Source organism: Colobus angolensis, unplaced genomic scaffold, assembly GCF_000951035.1.
Source record: "Colobus angolensis palliatus isolate OR3802 unplaced genomic scaffold, Cang.pa_1.0 Scaffold68, whole genome shotgun sequence".
Classification (NCBI taxonomy): domain Eukaryota; kingdom Metazoa; phylum Chordata; class Mammalia; order Primates; family Cercopithecidae; genus Colobus; species Colobus angolensis.
The window spans coordinates 3,384,134-3,402,303 of NW_012120487.1; the positions used below are offsets into that span (position 1 = coordinate 3,384,134).

General features: G+C 37.9%; 1 protein-coding gene across 2 annotated transcripts in view; it reads right to left on the reverse strand.

The window, feature by feature from the left end:
* The window catches only part of FAF1 (Fas (TNFRSF6) associated factor 1), a 535,277-nt gene that overhangs the window by 20,541 nt on the left and 496,566 nt on the right, over positions 1-18,170 (reverse strand). For both annotated transcript variants that reach the window (XM_011926246.1, XM_011926245.1), the window contains one exon: positions 12,143-12,358. In XM_011926246.1, coding sequence (XP_011781636.1) covers positions 12,143-12,358 — 216 coding nt within the window. The remainder of the gene's footprint in view (positions 1-12,142; positions 12,359-18,170) is intronic.

Sequence of the window (18,170 nt, forward strand, 5' to 3'; positions counted from 1 at the left end):
TATATACACACACACACATATATATAAAAAACCTTGGGAGGTTGTGCCTGGTTTCTCCTGGACTTTGCTCATGTACCTTTTCTCCTTGCTGATTTTGCTTTGTATCCTTTTGCTCTAGGAACTCATAGCCCTGTGCATGATTATATGCTGAGTCCTGTGAATCTTCCTAGGAAATGACATATATATGAATGAAACATTTTATATAGATTTTTAAATGCTCACTACATGCCTTTGAAGTACGTATTGCTACTTCCATTTTACCAAGAAATTAAGTAACCTAAGATCACTCAGTGAAGAGTTGATCCATTTGACTCCACAACCTGTGTGTTGTCTTGTTTCAGTCTACAATGCCTATGCAATGTGACTGAGGAGAGGTAGTATTAAATAAATCATCCTTACAGTGTTGATCTACATTTGTTTATAGTGACAAGCAAGAAAAATAAATATCAACAACTCCTCCCCTTTTCAAAGTAGGCAATTTGAAGAAAGTATTCTCCCTAGGCAGGGAAAGTGGTTGTAGGCTCAAGGACGATAGGGGTTCAGAGCAGATCATTATAGAATTTGGGGCAAATCTGAATTGAACACGCTGATACTCTACAAACTAGGTGATGGCTATTTCTAGAGATTGTCCCTCATGATGTCTTGAAAATCTCCTTTGAAAATACAGGTTAATTGGTGCTTGTTAGGATTCTTCTGAGACTACTTTTATACCCTTTGCTACCAGACTAAGTTATGTTCTAAGAGAAGGTGGGAAGTTTCCCTGTTTACAGAGGTCCCCTTACATATCTAGCAGTAAACTCCAGAAGTGAATTTGAGACATAAATATCTTAGAAAACAAAGTTATATGTTCAGAGAAGGCTTAACACAGCAGGACTGCTAGTGTTTGAAAGGCCTGCTTACAAGGTTGGCAACTAGAAACTTGGGTTTGAGAAGGGTTACCATTATTCCCAGAACTGATAAGAGTGGCTCATTATGCCTAAACTGTTTGTGCAAACAACATAGTTTATGAGGAACACTTGCTTTCCTTCTGGGAGTCTGGCATTTTGGTATATGTCTGGCAGAGTGTACCTATGTGGTCAGCCCCCAATAAAAACCCTGGGCATAGAGTCCCTATAAGCTTCCTTGGTTAGCAACATTTCATATGTGTTGTCTCAAATCATTGCTGGGGGTAATTAAGCATGTCCTCTACGATTCCATCGAGAGAGGACCCTTGGAAGGTTGTACCTGGTTTCCCCTGGACTTTGCTCATGTACCTTTTCTCTTTGATGGTTTTGCTTTGTAACCTTTTGCTGTAACAACTCATAACCACAAGTGTGATTATATGCTGAGTCCTGTGAGTCTTCCTAGGAAATCACTGAATGTAGAGATAGTCTTGGGGGACCCCCAACACATTATATGAAAATGTTTTGTTTAGGGTAAAGAGCATAGACTTTGGAGGTTAGAATCCCAATTATATCAGTTACTATGTGTGTGGTGCTGGAAATATCACTTAACATCTCTTAACCCCAGTTGTCTAACCTGTAAAATAGGACTACTATCTATGCTTTAGGGTTGAATGAAAATTAAATGAGAGAATACTTTCTGAAATGTCTGCACAAGGTCTGGCATGGAACAGAACATTAATAATTGTTAATTCCTCTGACTGAAAGCTGGAAAAGGCTGTAAAAACTGAAGAGGTCCTGAAATCAGCCATAAAAATTTCAAAGAAAACTTTCACATCGGAGATCCACCACCTCTTGGAAGGCTCAGGCCCAACTGTTCTTAAAACTAGGCAGAAAATTCTACCAACAAAAAGTCACTGAAAACTTCTTAGATGTTTGGTCACATTTCCATGTAACCCTAGCTGAAAGGATTTTGCTTTGTGGAAAAAAGTAATGTGGAGAGAAGAGAGAATATGCTTCCTTAGGAAAGCAGGAGTGAAAGTGAGATGGTGTGGTGTCATCCTATACACTCAGGGGTATGTCTAGTTGGTGAGCTGTGCTATTCTTTCCCAGCACAAGGTCTACATATCTTAAGGCTTCACATGTCTTGAATGCACCATGTGCCATGTCTGTGTCCTCACATTACCTCACTTAATTCTTTATTTTTAAATTTTCATTTTTTATAGAGATGGGGTGGCCTCTCTCTGTTGCCCAGGCTGGTCTTGAACTCCTGGGCCCAAGCGATCCTCCTGCCTTGGCCTCCCAAAGAGTTGAGATTATAGGCATGAGCCACTGCACCTGGCCTTCACTTAATTCTTATAACCAGCACAAAGGTGGTTATTATTATCTGCCTTTTACAGGTAAAAGAACCAGTTTAGTGTGGTTATGTGACTTGCCCAAGGCCCCCCTAATAGTTGGTTCTTTGTATTATATCATCATGCTGTCTCCCTGTCATGATTGCCAAGGCTCAGAACACATTTTTACTGCATTTTACATTTTCTTCCAAGGAAGAGTCTGTTATAATGCAACTGGCAAAGTGCAAGTCACTGTCATATTAAGAATGAAGAATGTGTCTAAAAACTTATTTTTTAAAAGGCTAGAGACAGGTCAAAAGTAGTGACTTTTGGGACATGGATTAAAGAAGTTTAGCCATTACCAACTCAAATGGCATGGCCCTCTGCCAGTTACCAAGTATTTTCATTATCACTTTTGATCTTATCATCACAATTTATCTGTGAGGACACATGACGTTATCCTCTCTTGAAAGATGAAGTAGCTGAAATACAGAAAAGAGAAATGATGTACTCAGAGCACCTCAGCTAATAGGTGGAAGTGCCAGTATTAGAACAAAGATCTGTCTGACTCCAAGTATAGAGAGGACAGGAGAATCTATGGGCAAATGGCCCAAATACTTAGTCTAGGCATTGGTAACCTTTACATCCAACCATCTCTCCAATCTTCTGCTGCCTGGTGGTATTTCTATCATCTCATTTTAAAGACTACAACATCCTTAATTATTCTTATGGCTTCAGTCTTTATTCCACGTCAATTCATCTTTCCAGGTTACTAGTGAGATATAACAGAAAGAATCACTACGGTCACATTTAAGTGCCAGCTCTGCCACTGCTTGGCTATGTGACCTTGGTTAAAACACTTAATTTACAGTTTCAGTTTTGAAGCTATAAGGTTTTGGACATGAGTTTGAAATCTGCTTCTTTGAGCTTTTGATTTCTTAACCATAAAGTAAGGATACCCCCAATCTCATAGGGTTGTTGTAAGAATTCAATTACATGATACCTGTAAAGTGCCTAGCACTTTAACATATAATGGGAACATATAAGGGGAACTCAATAAATAGAAGACAGCATTATTATTATTTTACAGGCTGTTTGTTCATTTGCATCATTCATTCATTCATTCATTCATTCAACAGGTATTTACTGAGCATCAGTTAGGTTTCAGGTACTGACCTAGGTGCCAGGAATGTATTAGTTAACAAATAAAGTTCTTGCCCTCTAAGAGCTTTTATTCTAGTAGCAGGGAGACAATAAAAAACTATATACCTATTATGTCAGATAGTGAACAGTTCAGTGGAGAAAAAGAGAGCAGGATGAGAGAAATAGGGGTTGTCAGTCTGGCAGGGTGGGGAAGGTAGGGCAGAGAGGGGAGGGAAGGAAGACTATTACTTTATATGGGTTGGTCGGCAAAAGCCTCAAAAAAGGCAGTATTTGAGCAGATACCTGAAGGAAGTGAGGGCATAAGCACTATCTAGAGGAAGACTATTTCAGTAGAAGAAAGTGCAAATACAAGGCCCTGAAGTAGGAACATGTTTCATGGTGTTGTACAAATAGCAAAGATGCCAAGGTAAATGGAAATGACTGAGTGGGAGAGGGGTCAGAGAAATGCCAGCAAGTAAGATCAATAAAGGCCTTTCATTCTGAACTGATGGGGAGCTAATATAGGGCTCGAAAAGAGAAGTGACATAATTTGCCTTATTAAAAAAAATCACTGTCTTTTTTGAAAACAAGATTGAAGGGAATCACAGATGGAGGCAGAGGCCAGTAGGACATCATTATAATAATTTGGATAATAGATTATGGTGGCTTGGGCTAGGGTTCAGTTGTAGAGGTACTGAGAAGTAGATTCTGGGTATACTTTGAAAGTAAAACCAACAGATCTTGCTATGAGTTGGATGGAGAAAGGAGAGAAAGAGGAGTCAAGGATAACTCTTAAGGTTTCTTGCCTGAACAAAAAGAATGAAGCTGCCATTTAATCAGATAAGGAAGACTATGGGAGGAGCAGGTTTTGGGGGAGACTAGGAATCAGGAATTCAGTTTTGACTATGTTTCATGTGAGACGCCTACTGGATGCAAAGTGGAGATACTGAGTAAGACAGCTGTACGTAGAAATGTTTGGAGTTGAAGAGAGAATTTAGACTGGATATATATATTTGTGAGTTGTAACTGTGTATATTACATTTATTGCCACAAGACTGGATGAGAGCAATTAGATAATGCCAGCAGAAAGAGATCAAAGGACTGACATGTATTGAGCACCTGCTGTGTGCCAGGTAATGTAAATCTGTAAATTATGGAATAATGTATGTGTTATTATTCTTACTGTGATGATAATAATGGATGACTATATCATTCTGTTACTCCATAAATTTTACCTGGAATAAAGCCAAGCTCTTTCTCCTGGTATTCCAGGTTTTATATATCCTATCCCCAAACCTCCTTCAGCCTTTTCTCAGGACTTTGTTAGACAAAGACCCCTCGTTTCAGCCAGTCTGGTCATGGCTTTGTGCTTTTCAACATTAGCCCTTTTACCTCAAGCTGTCCTCGCTGCTGGAGAATGTATTCCTCTTAGCAACCTACCAAAAAATCCTATCTACCTCAGTTTTGTTCAACTGCTATCTCTTTTACACAACTTCTCTTGGTTACCCATGCCAGCAGGGATCTATTGCTCCTTTTGCTTGACTATTCTTTGGACCCACTGCATGAACTGCAGTATGAGGACTGTTTGTATGAGAGGCTGAAATATTCTTAAATGTGGGACCATGCCTTATTCTTTGGCACTAAGCAGAGAGGCTGGCAAAATAAAACTGCATTGGATAAACCGGGTGTGGAATACAACTAAGCGTATATTTTACCAGCATCTGGCAGTGACCCAGAAATAGGAATTACAAGGTGAAATGAAGGAATCAGAGATGATAAAATCTTTCCAAATATGTAACGCCGAGCTTCATTTACACATTGAAAATATTTTTCTTCTTTTTCTTTTTGAGACAAGGTTTCACTCTCTCACCAGGCTGGAGTGCAGTGGTGCGATCTCAGCTCACTGCAACCTTCACCCTCCGAGTTCAAGCGATTCTCCTGCCTCAGCCTCCTGAGTAGTTGGGATTACAGGCGCCTGCCACCGTGCCCGGCTAATTTTTTGTATTTTTAGTAGAGACGAGATTTCACCATCTTGCCCAGGCTGGTCTTGAACTCCTGACCTCGTGATCCACCTGCCTTGGCTTCCCAAAGTGCTGGGATTACAGGCATGAGCCACCATGCCTGGCCTAAGTTTTGTATTTTTTAGTAGAGGCAGGGTTTCATCACGTTGGCCAGGCTGGTCTTGAACTCCTGACCTTAAGTGATCCGCCTGCCTCAGCCTTCCAAAGTGTTGGGATTACAGGCATAAGCACTCGGCCAACAATTAAAATTTTAAAAATTTAAAACTCACAATTTAAAAAATAAATTTCTTAAACAAAATGAATAACCTAAAGAAATATAAACTGCCCATGCTAGTATTTTTCCCTTTAATTAGGTTGCTGTTGTGTCAGATTAGAGTTTCATATACAGACCTATTTAAGTAGCACCTGTATTAGTCTCTTAAATCTTTTGCTGTTTACTTTTTTTTGAATGTTGTAAATATTTTGTAAACAGTTTTTACCAAATGACTTCTACCTAAAAATTCAGGAGTCCTGTTGAATAATCCAGGACCATTTTTCTTCACAACATAACTTTTGAAAATAAGGCAATCCAGAGGTCTGGGCTGCAGTCCTCGGTGGTCATTAATTAACTGAATGTACACTCTCAAGCAAGTAACTTCACCTCAAGACCTCATATTCACCATTGCTGAATGATACTAACACCACACCTGTCTTGGTATCTCCCAAAGCTGACAGAAGAGGAGTGGGATAACTCTTTGAGTGTATTTTGTACCTTAGTGAGGTCTCTTGCTTCTTTCAGTCAAGCAGTTTATTGTGGTTTAATGGTGAGATGCATGTGGCGAGGAGGTAATCAGAAGAAGTGAGAACTGAGCAGGAAAAGGAGATGGTGTGAAACTTTGAAGATTTTGTATGCCATGGTAAGGAGTTTGGACTTTTTCTGTAGGCCATTAGAACCACTGGAGGCTTTTAAGCAGGAGAGAGAGAGAGAGAGAGAGAGAGAGAGAGAGATCATCAAAGTCGTTTAAAAAAATAACCCAAGAGACAGTGGGGAGGATAGATGTGGGGAGGCAAAACCGGAGGCAGGGAGATGAATTAGGAAGCCATAGGTTTAACTTGGGCTATGACGACTTGGGCAGTGGTATAGAGGGAAAGAGAAAAAAAGAACAGATTTGAGAGAAGTTTAGAGGCAAAATTAATATTGCGATCGTCTAGATACTAATGTGTTCCATTACATGATCATAGTTCTTTTTATCTGAATCTTGATTATTTAGGGATACTGAACATTTTCAAATAACCAGATATAGTGATATAAAATACCTGAGGGGAATGGAACAAGCTCAGCAGTAGGACCTTTAACATCAGATGCTTCATCTTGGTTTATTTTGAGAACAAAGCTTTTAAGATACAGTCGTTCAATGGCATTAAAGTTTTTTCTTCTGGCTCTTGTTTTTTAAAAAAATAAAAGTCTAATATAAATTGAAAATCAATCCCACTGCAATATTAGAGGTATTACCATATGAAGGTTGTTGAAGTACAAAATATTTTAAAATACTGGTGCTTGCAGCTGTAATTTATTGCATTTATTAGGTGGTCTCTAATGTTGATTTTTCTAGTTCTATGACTCTAATTTAAAGTGAAACTCTATAATTTATTAAGTTTTTTAAAAGGACTCAATAATCTCAAAAAGCAATGATCATAAGAAAACTTGGATGTCACCATCAGCTCTGTTTTTACAATTGTTCAAGTGACTTAAGTGCTTAATTTTACTAGGCTTTCATTCTCCCATCAATAATGTGGCAGCATTGGCCTTCATATCTCTCAGATCCTTTGCAAATATCAGATATTTGCAAGATTTCAATGATATATTCTTAAGCCTGGGTTACAGCAAGATATTTGTAACTCAAATTTGATATATCCATCACTGTTCTAGAGAAAGAATTCACTGCTGCCATGTTTTCTTTAACTGTAAGCCCTTCCCACCTCTTCTGCCTCTCTCTATTTAGGATTATTATAGCAGATACTGTTTTATGTGCTATGAATATAGTAATTTATATTAACTTTATATAACTCTTACCACGACCATCTCAGATATTATCATTTCTCTTTCAAAGATGAAGAAATGAAAGTTCGGCAGGGTCAAGTAATTGTCCAGTGTTCAGTATGATGGAGTGGGATGCACATGCAAGACTAATTACCACTGAAACATTTACTTCTGACTTTGCTATTCTGCTTCCACTCACTGAACATCTCTCTGTGCAAGGATCAGGTAAAATTCACTTCCTTTGTAATACTTTCCCTTATCACTGCTGGCTGAAATTACTTATCTTTCTAACTGTGGGTGTAATTTGTAATGCAATTTGCTTTAGATGTGTGTTTTTACTATAATGTGAACTCTTCAAGGTCAGCAACAATTTTTTTTAAAATTTTCTGTATCACCAGCATCTGGTATGAAGGCTGAAACAGAGAGGTTGCACAGCAAATGTTTTGCTATAATGAGAGAACAAATACATGAATTAAATGCGAATTAAATTTCTTCTATCTCCTTATGGTGGCAAATAGTATCCACGTGTTATGGATGAAGTCAAGTCAAACTTCATCTAGCTGTAGCTTCTGGATTCAGACTGTAAATTCTATAAGGGTTAGATCTATGCCATTATTTTTCTTCACTGTGTTTGTAGTGTTTAGCTTGGTGCTTAGCATAATACAAGTGGATGGGTGACAGAGAAAGGAAGTTGTATACCCCAAATTTGAAAGGCTTTTCCCCCAGTACATTTAAACAAAACTTTACTGAAGGTCTACTCTAGAAAAACCCTGCTGGAGCTTGTTTACACTCATTCTCCTGTTCATTTAAGTCTTAGAGGGAGAAACAAAAATTACGAGTTACAGTTACAGAGAAAAAAACCTAGAAAGCTGGGGCAAAATATAAATTCCCTCATTACTTTGTTTTAGATACATAAGAAAACAGTTTATTCCTGAATGCATGTCTGTCTGTTTGGGGATTCATATCTATAGATCTAGAAAAAGGCATGTTCTCTAGGCTAGAACGGGGGCTGTGTGATTATATCAGTGGCAATACACATGGGCTGTCAGTGGACTCTTAGAGCTCACGTGCCATTCCTCATCCTCCTTTCCTAGTGCTTTCCAGTCATTTTATAAATTGAAAGATCTCACTTTCCAATCGTAGATAGAGCTCCTCTGAGGGATGTGGATATGGGTAGGCAAAAAATAGAAAAAGAGGAGGCAGAAAGAAGAGTTGTGGGATAAAGAAATAAGGAGAAGGGAAGAATGGAAAGATGGGGGAGAAGATAAAACAGGTAAAATAGGATTGGAAAAAAGGGAAGGGGTAGAAAAGGAAGGAGGAGAGAAAAGGGAAGATAAGGAAGTGGCACAGAAGAGGAATGCTGGGGGATACTGACAACCTCTTACCAAGTGGCATGAGTGATAATCAGCTTTTCTGGGAAGGGCCTATGTCTAGGCTACTGTAGGTCTGGAAGGGAACTGGGGGAGCTGGCAGCAGTCCCTTACTCTAACTCAGAGACAGGAGTTGGCCTATAGGAGTAGTAGTAGGGTGAGTGTCATTATACAGCTTCTAGGACTCAACTACCTCATTTCCAAGGCAATGCCCAAGTAAGGCAAATTGGATCACTGATGTTCACACGGCTCTAACATGTCCAAGAGGTAGAGCTCTGGAAATAAATACTACTCCTTCTCTTGGTAACTGTTATTAACAAAATTGGGGAAAACACACACACACACACACACACACCCCAAAACCAAGTAACTCATTGCTTCCACAACTTGAATCAGCGTTTCTGGGGAAGGCCTATGTCTGCGGCTACAGTGTTCAGTTCAGGGAAGTATGCTCAGCAGACATTTAGTAAATGGTTAGACAGCTGAGAAATCTTAACATGAAGTATTGTTTTGGTTGGGGGCGGGTGGCAGGCATGGGAGGTACAGAAGAACACTTAACTGGTTCCTCTGCTGAGAAACCAGTCTCTGCTTTGTGGAGAAAAGGCTGAAGACACAATTAAGACTCCTAGAGTTAAGGCTTATATTATTTGTTATTAAAAAGGCAAGGCCTTAAGATGTGCTTTTTAACAGTCTTTAGTTTGGCTGTAATTTAAGATGACTTTTACAAATTAGATCCTAATCCTAGGACACACAGATGGCTCTTACAGAATAGCCTTGCAAAAACACTAGTCATTTGACTTGAAAGAGAATTCAGAGAAGAATGAAGGGCCTTTAACTCTCACCCCACCCCGGGCTCTAGGAGGCCTAAAGAGTCTTGGGTGGGCTTTCTTAGTTTAAGTCTGGAATCTGGGTGGGCCTAGAGCATCTGTTCTCATTTGGACCAGCCTCTCTGTTCATTCTGGAACCAGAGATTAGGGGAGTCCGAGGTTATTAACATTCAACAACAGTTACTGATGCTTATGTATGAAGCACTATGCTGGCAACTGCAGGGAGATAGTCACAGGCCCAAGAACACTCTGCATTTCACATCACATCTCCCCAGTTTCCTTTCAACAGCAACTTTCCACAGTTCAGAGTTTCACCCTGTGGAAAGAGGTTCTTAATAGTGATCAAAAAGCCTAGCTCCTTTTAAGATATTTTCACCCCATCCCTGTCAGTAATAAGCTTTAAAAATTAATTTGAAAGAAAAAGTTTAATTTTAAAATGCAGAAAGTCTATTTCTTCCAGTACTTCCATTTTTAAAGATGAGACCCATTCAGAAAGGGAGTGACTTAAAACTAAGGGTTGGGAAGGGAAAACTTAGCTCCTAAGTTTTTTTAAGTTCTCTGAGGTGAGATTTTCATCACAGAACATAAAGTATGAGAACCAGGCTGATCTTGAACCCTTTGATAACGGTTCTTTGTTAAATGTTCACACAATGAGAGTTCAACTTCAGTGACAGAAGTTAAGGTAGTTTTCATACTTGGCTGTGTGGTAAGAACATATGCAGGCCTGTGTTCCCTTGTGCATGTTTGTGTGCCTTATATACAAATAAAGGGAATGACCTTGGAGCAGGAGGCAGGGCCAGTGAAAAAAGGAACAATAGTCAGCACCTGGGCTCCACTACAGTCTCCTGGGCTTAGAAATAAGTGGCAAGATCCTCATTCCACCCAGAGGGGATATTACTAGTTTCTCTCTCTATCCTGCAAAACTGACAGCCAATGTGAGAGACTCAGATGTGCCTTAATGAAATTCTTGGCTTTTGTATGCTAGGTTACTATGCCTAGATCATAATGGAATCACAGAACATTTTCTGTATATTTTAGAGCAAAGCAAGTCTAAGTCCCATCCCATATCAAGCAGGAATACCTGGGATGAATCCCTCTCCATATATATCTGTTATTGCTGAAAAGAGTAGTACTTGGTAATCTCCAATGATAGGAAAATTAACACTTCACGACACAACATATTCCTTTCTTAGAAAATGCTTTGTTACAGTATGCCAAATTTGTCTCATGTAACTTTCAACTCATTGGTCCCAGTTCTGCCCCTGGAGCCTCAAAAAATCAGATCCCTCTTTTACAAGGCATGCCTTCAAGTAGCTGAAGACAACAATCACATCTCCCATGGTCCTTCCTTCTTTAGAGGTAATGTTCCTTAAATGACACGATTTGCAGCTCCCTCACCTTCCTACCAGCCCTGCTCCAGACACGCTCCTATTTCTTCAGGCTTCGTTTTTCAGCATGAAGCCTAAAGACTATTTCAGGGGTAGTTTTTTAAAAAAATTTTTTATTTCCATAGGTTTTTGGGGAACAGGTGGTATTTGGTTACATGAGTAAGTTCTTTAGTGGTGATTTGTGAGATTTTGGTGCACCCATTACCCAGGGGTAGTTTATCTTAGTGCAGAGTTAAACAGGACCCTTAAGTTAACCTCTGGTTGGGATTACACCTCTAAAACAGGAGCTAGCTTTTTTGTTGGCAGCCACAACATGTTATTAACGTGTATTCAGCTTAATTCAACCATAACCTCTACTAAAGGAATCTATTTCCACACGTTTCTGTAAAATTTCTGCAGCTTCATTTTGTGTAAGTTTCAGTATTTTAAGATTTTCTTGATTCTTATTTTTCATAACCTATAAATCTGATAAAGTCTTCATGTAGGTTGCTAATAAATATGGTAAGTAATAAAAGATTAAATACAGACTCTCTTGGTTCCCTACAAGGAAATGGTGGTGAACATTTTTTGGACGCAACCATTTAATCAGCAATGAATCTAACACATCTATATCTCTCTACTTTGCCCCAGAATACTATGACAGACTATCAAATATTTGTGCTGTAATGCAAGCACACAGTGAATACAGGTCACCCTCTGTAACTTCCCAGGGTATAGTAAGACTATCAAATCACAAAATACTCTTTGTCTTGCATGAGTCATTCTTAGTGAACCTATATTCGTTGACCCTGATATCTAACTGTTAAGCTGTTAAACATACAATTCTCAGGTATATTCTGAGGTCTACAGAATACATCTCATTTGAGGAATACAGATGAGACCTTGGCAAAGACTGGAATGATGGAATAGGGAAAACAGGTAGGAAGGAAGATCTGTACCTAATTTCTTACATAGGCTGCTGGGTACACATGTCTGCTGGCCTGGGAAGCCATACTTTCTCCAAAGGCTAAGGACAGAGTGGTGTGCAGAACAAAGAAGGACTTCTGGATGTCTGGTAGTTGCCTGCACCATAGGACTTTTCTTGAACTACTTTGTTCAGCTTTAATGATGGCACATCTCCCACCGGGATATACTTCCGCGATAGGTATGGGAACTTACATCTCTCCTAGGAAAGGTGCTCAGTAACTTGTACTCATCCCATGGAAATCCTTTGGAAGCTACAAAATCAAAGACAATCTGGAGCTTGCTGCTGGCCAGGAAACGCCGCTCCAAGAACTCGCCACTGGGGGTCCGGATCCGCAGTTTGCTCACAGGCTCAGCATTTTCCTCCTTTGGCTCAGGAGGCAGGGCTTGCTCCAAGGACAGCCGGATGGCCTAGGGAGAGCAAAAACCAGGTGTTAAAATGTGGGAAGGACTGGACTATGGAGAGTGGGGAGGAAGAGACCAGAAAAAAAGCTGCTGCTTTCTAGAGATTCATAGAAAAGTCACTGCCCCATTTATTAGCTAAGCCTAATGCTTGAAAAATAGAATCATGTATTTTTCATTTTCTTAATATTAGCCCAATAGGCAAGTAATTAAAATAAATTCCACCTTAATGACACATATTATTAAATATATAGGAAACTACACAGAAAAAGCATTTTTTTTAACTGAAGGGCTCAGATATTTGTGATCAAAAACATTCATATCAAATACCCAATCGATACCTTTCTAGGGTATGAATTAAAGCTATTAGATGCATTCAGAAAAGACACACACACACAGAAATATATTTATATGAGAAATACATTTTTCAAGTAGACGTAACTGCAGAGTTTGTAGAATACTGGATTATTATGTTTATGTCAAAATGGAATGGGGAAATTCTGTTTAGGGTGATGAAAACATTTTGGAAATAGTGGTGGTGGTTGGATAATACCGTGAATACAATTAATGCCACTGAATTGTATACTTAAGAATGGCAAGTTAGTGTATATATATTTTGCCACAATAAAAGAAAAGTTTTAAAACATGGAAAGAACTTCAAATATCAGGTTCATTGGTAGAAGAAGACCACAGTCCTAGTTCTGGCTTTGCCACTAACTCGCTATGGGATTTGGCCAAATCTTAGTCATTGATTTCTGGACCTACAGATGGACCAAACCCTTCATTTGACTTAAGCAGGTGAAGTAAACTGCTGGAAGGCCTCATGGCTAGCGTGGGCTTGAATCCAGGTTTTAGTATTACATTGTTTCACATTTGTGACATTCCATTAGGAGATTGTCTCTGAGGTCCCTAATAACACTGGAATCTATAAAAATCACTAAAACCTTTTTTGTCTAGAACCCTGAGAAAGACTTCATGTTAGAATCCATGAAATTCATCTAAAGCAGTACTCTGAGGAAATTCATAGCCTTAACATTCTTATGCCATTATAAATTAAAGAATAAAAATAAGTGAATTAAGAATTAGATTTTAAAAGCTAGTGAATTATCAGTGTCTGGGAACAAAAAAAATTTAAAAACTAGTTAAAAAAAAAAACCCAATAAAATAAGTGGGAGGAAAGCTGATAATAAAATAAAAGTATAAATAAATAATTTAGGAAAACAAGAAATATATAACTAGTCAGCTAATAAATAAGCTGGTTCTTTGGAGGTAATAAACTTACACAAATAAAAAGAAACAAAAATGGTAACCTACAGAGGGTAAGGGAAACAAGGTGGAAGAGGTGACAGCTGGTGTTTTCTGCATATATGCCTTTCTATTTTGACCTATGCAAATTATCTGTTAAAAAATGTTTAAAATAACCAACAGAAAAACTTGGCTCAGACACAAGTATGGATAAGAAATTAGGTAATTTGTGTCATGCAGGTGAATTTGGTTGGCTGTAATACTGAAGTATTTTTTCAATTCATTCAAAATTTCTGCAATGTATAGAAAAAGCTAGTCTCGCCTATGACTGAGGTTATTTTCCTTCTGGAGGCGCTGAATAACCACCTACCTTATAGGGGATTAGAGAGATGGGAATTATATAGGCAATATATATAAAATTTTCAGTACGGCATCTGACACATAATAGGCTTCAGTGATAGTTGCTTTTCTTATAAGGAAGAGATCTACACAGAATATCAGATCTGGAAGGGGCTGCATTTGTCAAACAGCCCAATACTCTCATTTTTTATGTGGGGAAATTGATGTCCAGAAATGGAGACAAAAGAAATATAGTTAAAAATATATTTTTGCTTTTTTTTTCAGTCACTTTTGCCCTTTTTTCTGACAGCATGAGTGGCAGTTTACCTGATATTGGTTTTCTGTGACAGCAATGAGTTTCAGCCGAATATTTCCAAATATTAAACTATTTTAGTAACATTATCATATATTAGTAACCAAATGAATGCATTAACCTGTGTATATCAAAATAAAATGCTAGTTGATATGCCAATTACAGCATTCACTATATAGTACCATAGTTATTTATTTAATGCCTGGCCTTCTTACTAGCCTGCAAGCTCCATAATGGCATGGGAGCATGTATTACTTCTTATTCCAAATATAGTGCATAGTACAAAGTAGATGCTCAATAAGCACTTGGAAGGGAAGGAATAAACTGACATGCTAACTGAAATAATGTATGTGAAAGTGCTTAGTATGATTATAGGTACAGAGTAGGTGTTCAATAAATGCTAGAAGAATGTGAATCTCATAGCCTCTACTTCTAGTAACTAAGAATTAAACATCTTACTTCTCCTTTCTCTGAGGTATGACTCCTCCTTGCATTAACTGTTCAGATTAATTTTCCACATGTGTCCCTTAAAGAGAAACCATAAGTTGCTTTTAAGCATAAACCCCTGTGGATTAGAGTTATATACATTTTCTAAACTGTTAATGGGATCATCTATTTCTCAGTTAACAGTGGTGGTTCTTTTTTTTTTCTTTTTCTTTTTTTGAGATGGAGTCTCGCTCTGTCACCTAGGCTGGAGTTTATCTTGGCTCTCTGCAACCTCCATCTCCCAGGTTCAAGCAATTCTCCCACTTCAGCCTCCCAAGTAGCTGGGATTACAGGCGTGTGCCACCACACCTGGCTAATTTTTGTATTTTTAGTAGCGATGGGGTTTTGCCATGCTGGCCAGGCTGGTCTCAAACTCCTGACCTCAAGTGATGCATCCGCCTAGGCCTCCCAAAGTGCTGTGATTACAGGTGTGAACCACTGCGCCCAGCCACAGTGGTGGTTCTTTACAAGCATATCTTTGAGATTATAAAACATTTTTCCCAATTACAAAAGTAATATAAATTCATTGCAAAACTAGATTAAAAGAAAAACATTAAAACTAATCTGTAGATTCACCATCAAGATAGCCATCACCAAGATTGTTTATATCCACTAATTTTTAAAATATTTTAACCATTGTTAAGTGTACAATTCAGTGGCATTAAATAAATTCACAATGTTGTACAACCATCACTACTATTTATTTCCAAAACTTTTTCATCACCCAGATACTCTTCCTTAATTTTTCAGGCATATTTTATATAAGTATATTTGAAACTTTTTTCAAAATTTGAGTCAGTGTTTTATTGAATAAAGCTTTATCCTTTCTGTTCAAAGTCATGTATTTTGTAATTGTTTTAAAGTTTTTATTAAAGTATACCATACATATGAAAAAGTGCACAAATCTTAAGTGTACAACTTGATAAAGTTTCAAAGTCAACATATCTGTAAAACCAGAATGCTGATCAAGTATCTCAGAAGCATACCCTTTCCTGGGAACTACTTCTCCTTAAAGTCAGTATTCTGACTTCTGACAGTGCAGTTTACAAATTTTTAATTAAATGCAATGTTATGGTTAGAAATATAGGTTTTGGGGTATGACAGACATGCATTCAAATCCTGGGAATTAGGCAAATCACAGTCTTTATGAATTTCAGTTTCCTCATAGAAACAGAGCCAATAACATCTTCCTCACAGCATCCTTCTATAAGATGCAGAATGTTTTTAGGTGGGCCGCCACACCACACTGCTCTTCCTTCCTCTCCGTGGATAACTCCAGCTGCCTAGTCAGTTCTGATGAGAGAACCTGAATACCTTGGTTGCTGGTGCAGGATTCACACGCTAATTATGGTTCTTTTTGATGGGAGCCTCTGCTTTTAATCGGCCATCTTGGCCCTGTCCCTGATGCCACTTAGCAAATGCTGACACTTGGTCAGCACTCAGTGACAAATGCTGAGCATTGATCCTCATGCTATACGTAATACAGTGATCAACATATGACAGTTTTTGGTGCTATCATTTTTGTCATGATTATTCCTTTTCACCTACTTTAAATCAAAACTGAATGTGATATTTCTTGGTTTTCCCTCCTCCTCTCCCTTTAATCCACCTGTCTGCTTGCTTTCTGTTTTGACATTTCCCTGCATAGTATAACAACAGATGCTACACTATTGTCTGAATTCAACCAATTATATTACAGAAGAATAAACAACAGTAGCTTATTACTCCATTCATTGTACAGACAATGTCTGCTCCTTAATGTATACAGTCTCCAGGGCTTTTCCCCAGAAAGAAAACAGACCTCATATATCCCACACCAATGGACCAATGTGGAAAACAATGAAGAGATATGAGGCAAATCAGCAACCTTAAGATTTGAATATCCAACAGTTCTACTGGCAAAAAAAGAACAAAAATATATCAGTAGTTCAGTTTCAAACATACTGGCTAAGAGCAAGGGCCTCCTGTAAGCAAACACTGTTGTAAAACAACAACATAAAGGACTCCTACACTCAAATGAGTCATAGTAAACAACAGTGTTAAACTTCAGTTTGATTTGCTCAACAAATATAGTTTATTTGCATTATTTTTGATTTGTAATAAAACAAGGAAACCTGGTATAAGTTAGAAATATGAACTAATCTGGGACTTCTTTTTCTACTAAAAATATGTGACTATTTAAAGCATTCATATCTGAGGGATGAGAAATGGGGCTATTTTTTGAAGTGAAATTAGGCAGTGAAAATAGACACCCACAAAAGACTGTCGCTACACAGTTACATTTTTTAAACAGAAAGAATAATACACACAACAGTCTCTTACAATAAGAATCAAAGACTGCCTTAATTTACTTTTATACACACACAGATGTATACATAAATACATACACACACATAACCTCTAGGCTTCTATGAGTATGTACAAATAACAGTTTATAGCTGGCTGAGGCACAGTGTTAAATAGGCTAAAGTTAACATTCATTAATTCCATGAATTCTTACTGAGCATCTTCTATGAGTCAGGCATTGTTCTAAATGATGGGAAAATAGCAGTGAACAAAATAGATAAAAAATTCTGCCTAAATGGAGCCTACATCCTAGTAGGGTAGGGATAAAGACAACAAAGACACACATAGGAAGAGACAGTATGTGCCACATAAGGATTTTTCAGTCAACAATGGACTGTATATACCATGGAGGTCTCATAAGATTATAATGGAGCTGAAAAATTCCTATTGCCTAGTATTTAGTGCACTATACTTTTAATCGTTATTTTAGGGTATACTCCTTCTACGTATTTTTTAGAAAAGTTAACCATAAAACAACCGCAGGCAGGTCCTTCAGAAGGTATTCCAGAAGAAAGCATTGTTATAAGAGATGACAGCTCCGTGTGTGTTACTGCCCCAAAGACCTTCCAGTGGACAAGATGTGAATATGGAAGACAATGATATCGACGATCTAGACCCTGTGTAGGCCTAGCCTAACGTGCATGTATCTTAGTTTTTAATAAAAAGTTTAAAAAGAAGGAAAAATTTTTAATAGAGAAAAACATATATAAGGATATAAAGAAAGAAAAATTTTGGACAGCTGTACAATATGTGTTTTAAGCTGTTATTACAAAATAATCAGAAAGTTAAAAAAATTAAGTTTACATAAAGTAAAAAGGTTATAATAAGCTAAGGTTAATTCATTGCTGAAAAAAGAAAAAAAGTAAACCTAGTGTGGCCTAAGTGTATAGTGATTATAAAGTCTGCTGTAGTATAATGTCCTAGGCCTTCATATTCACTCACCACTTGCTCACTGACTCACCCAGAGCAACTTCAGTCTTGCAAGCTCCATTCATGGTAAGTACCCTATACAGGTGCACCATTTTTTATCCTTTGTACTGTACCTTTTTATCCTTTTTATTGTGCCTTTTCTATGTTTAGATATACAAACAC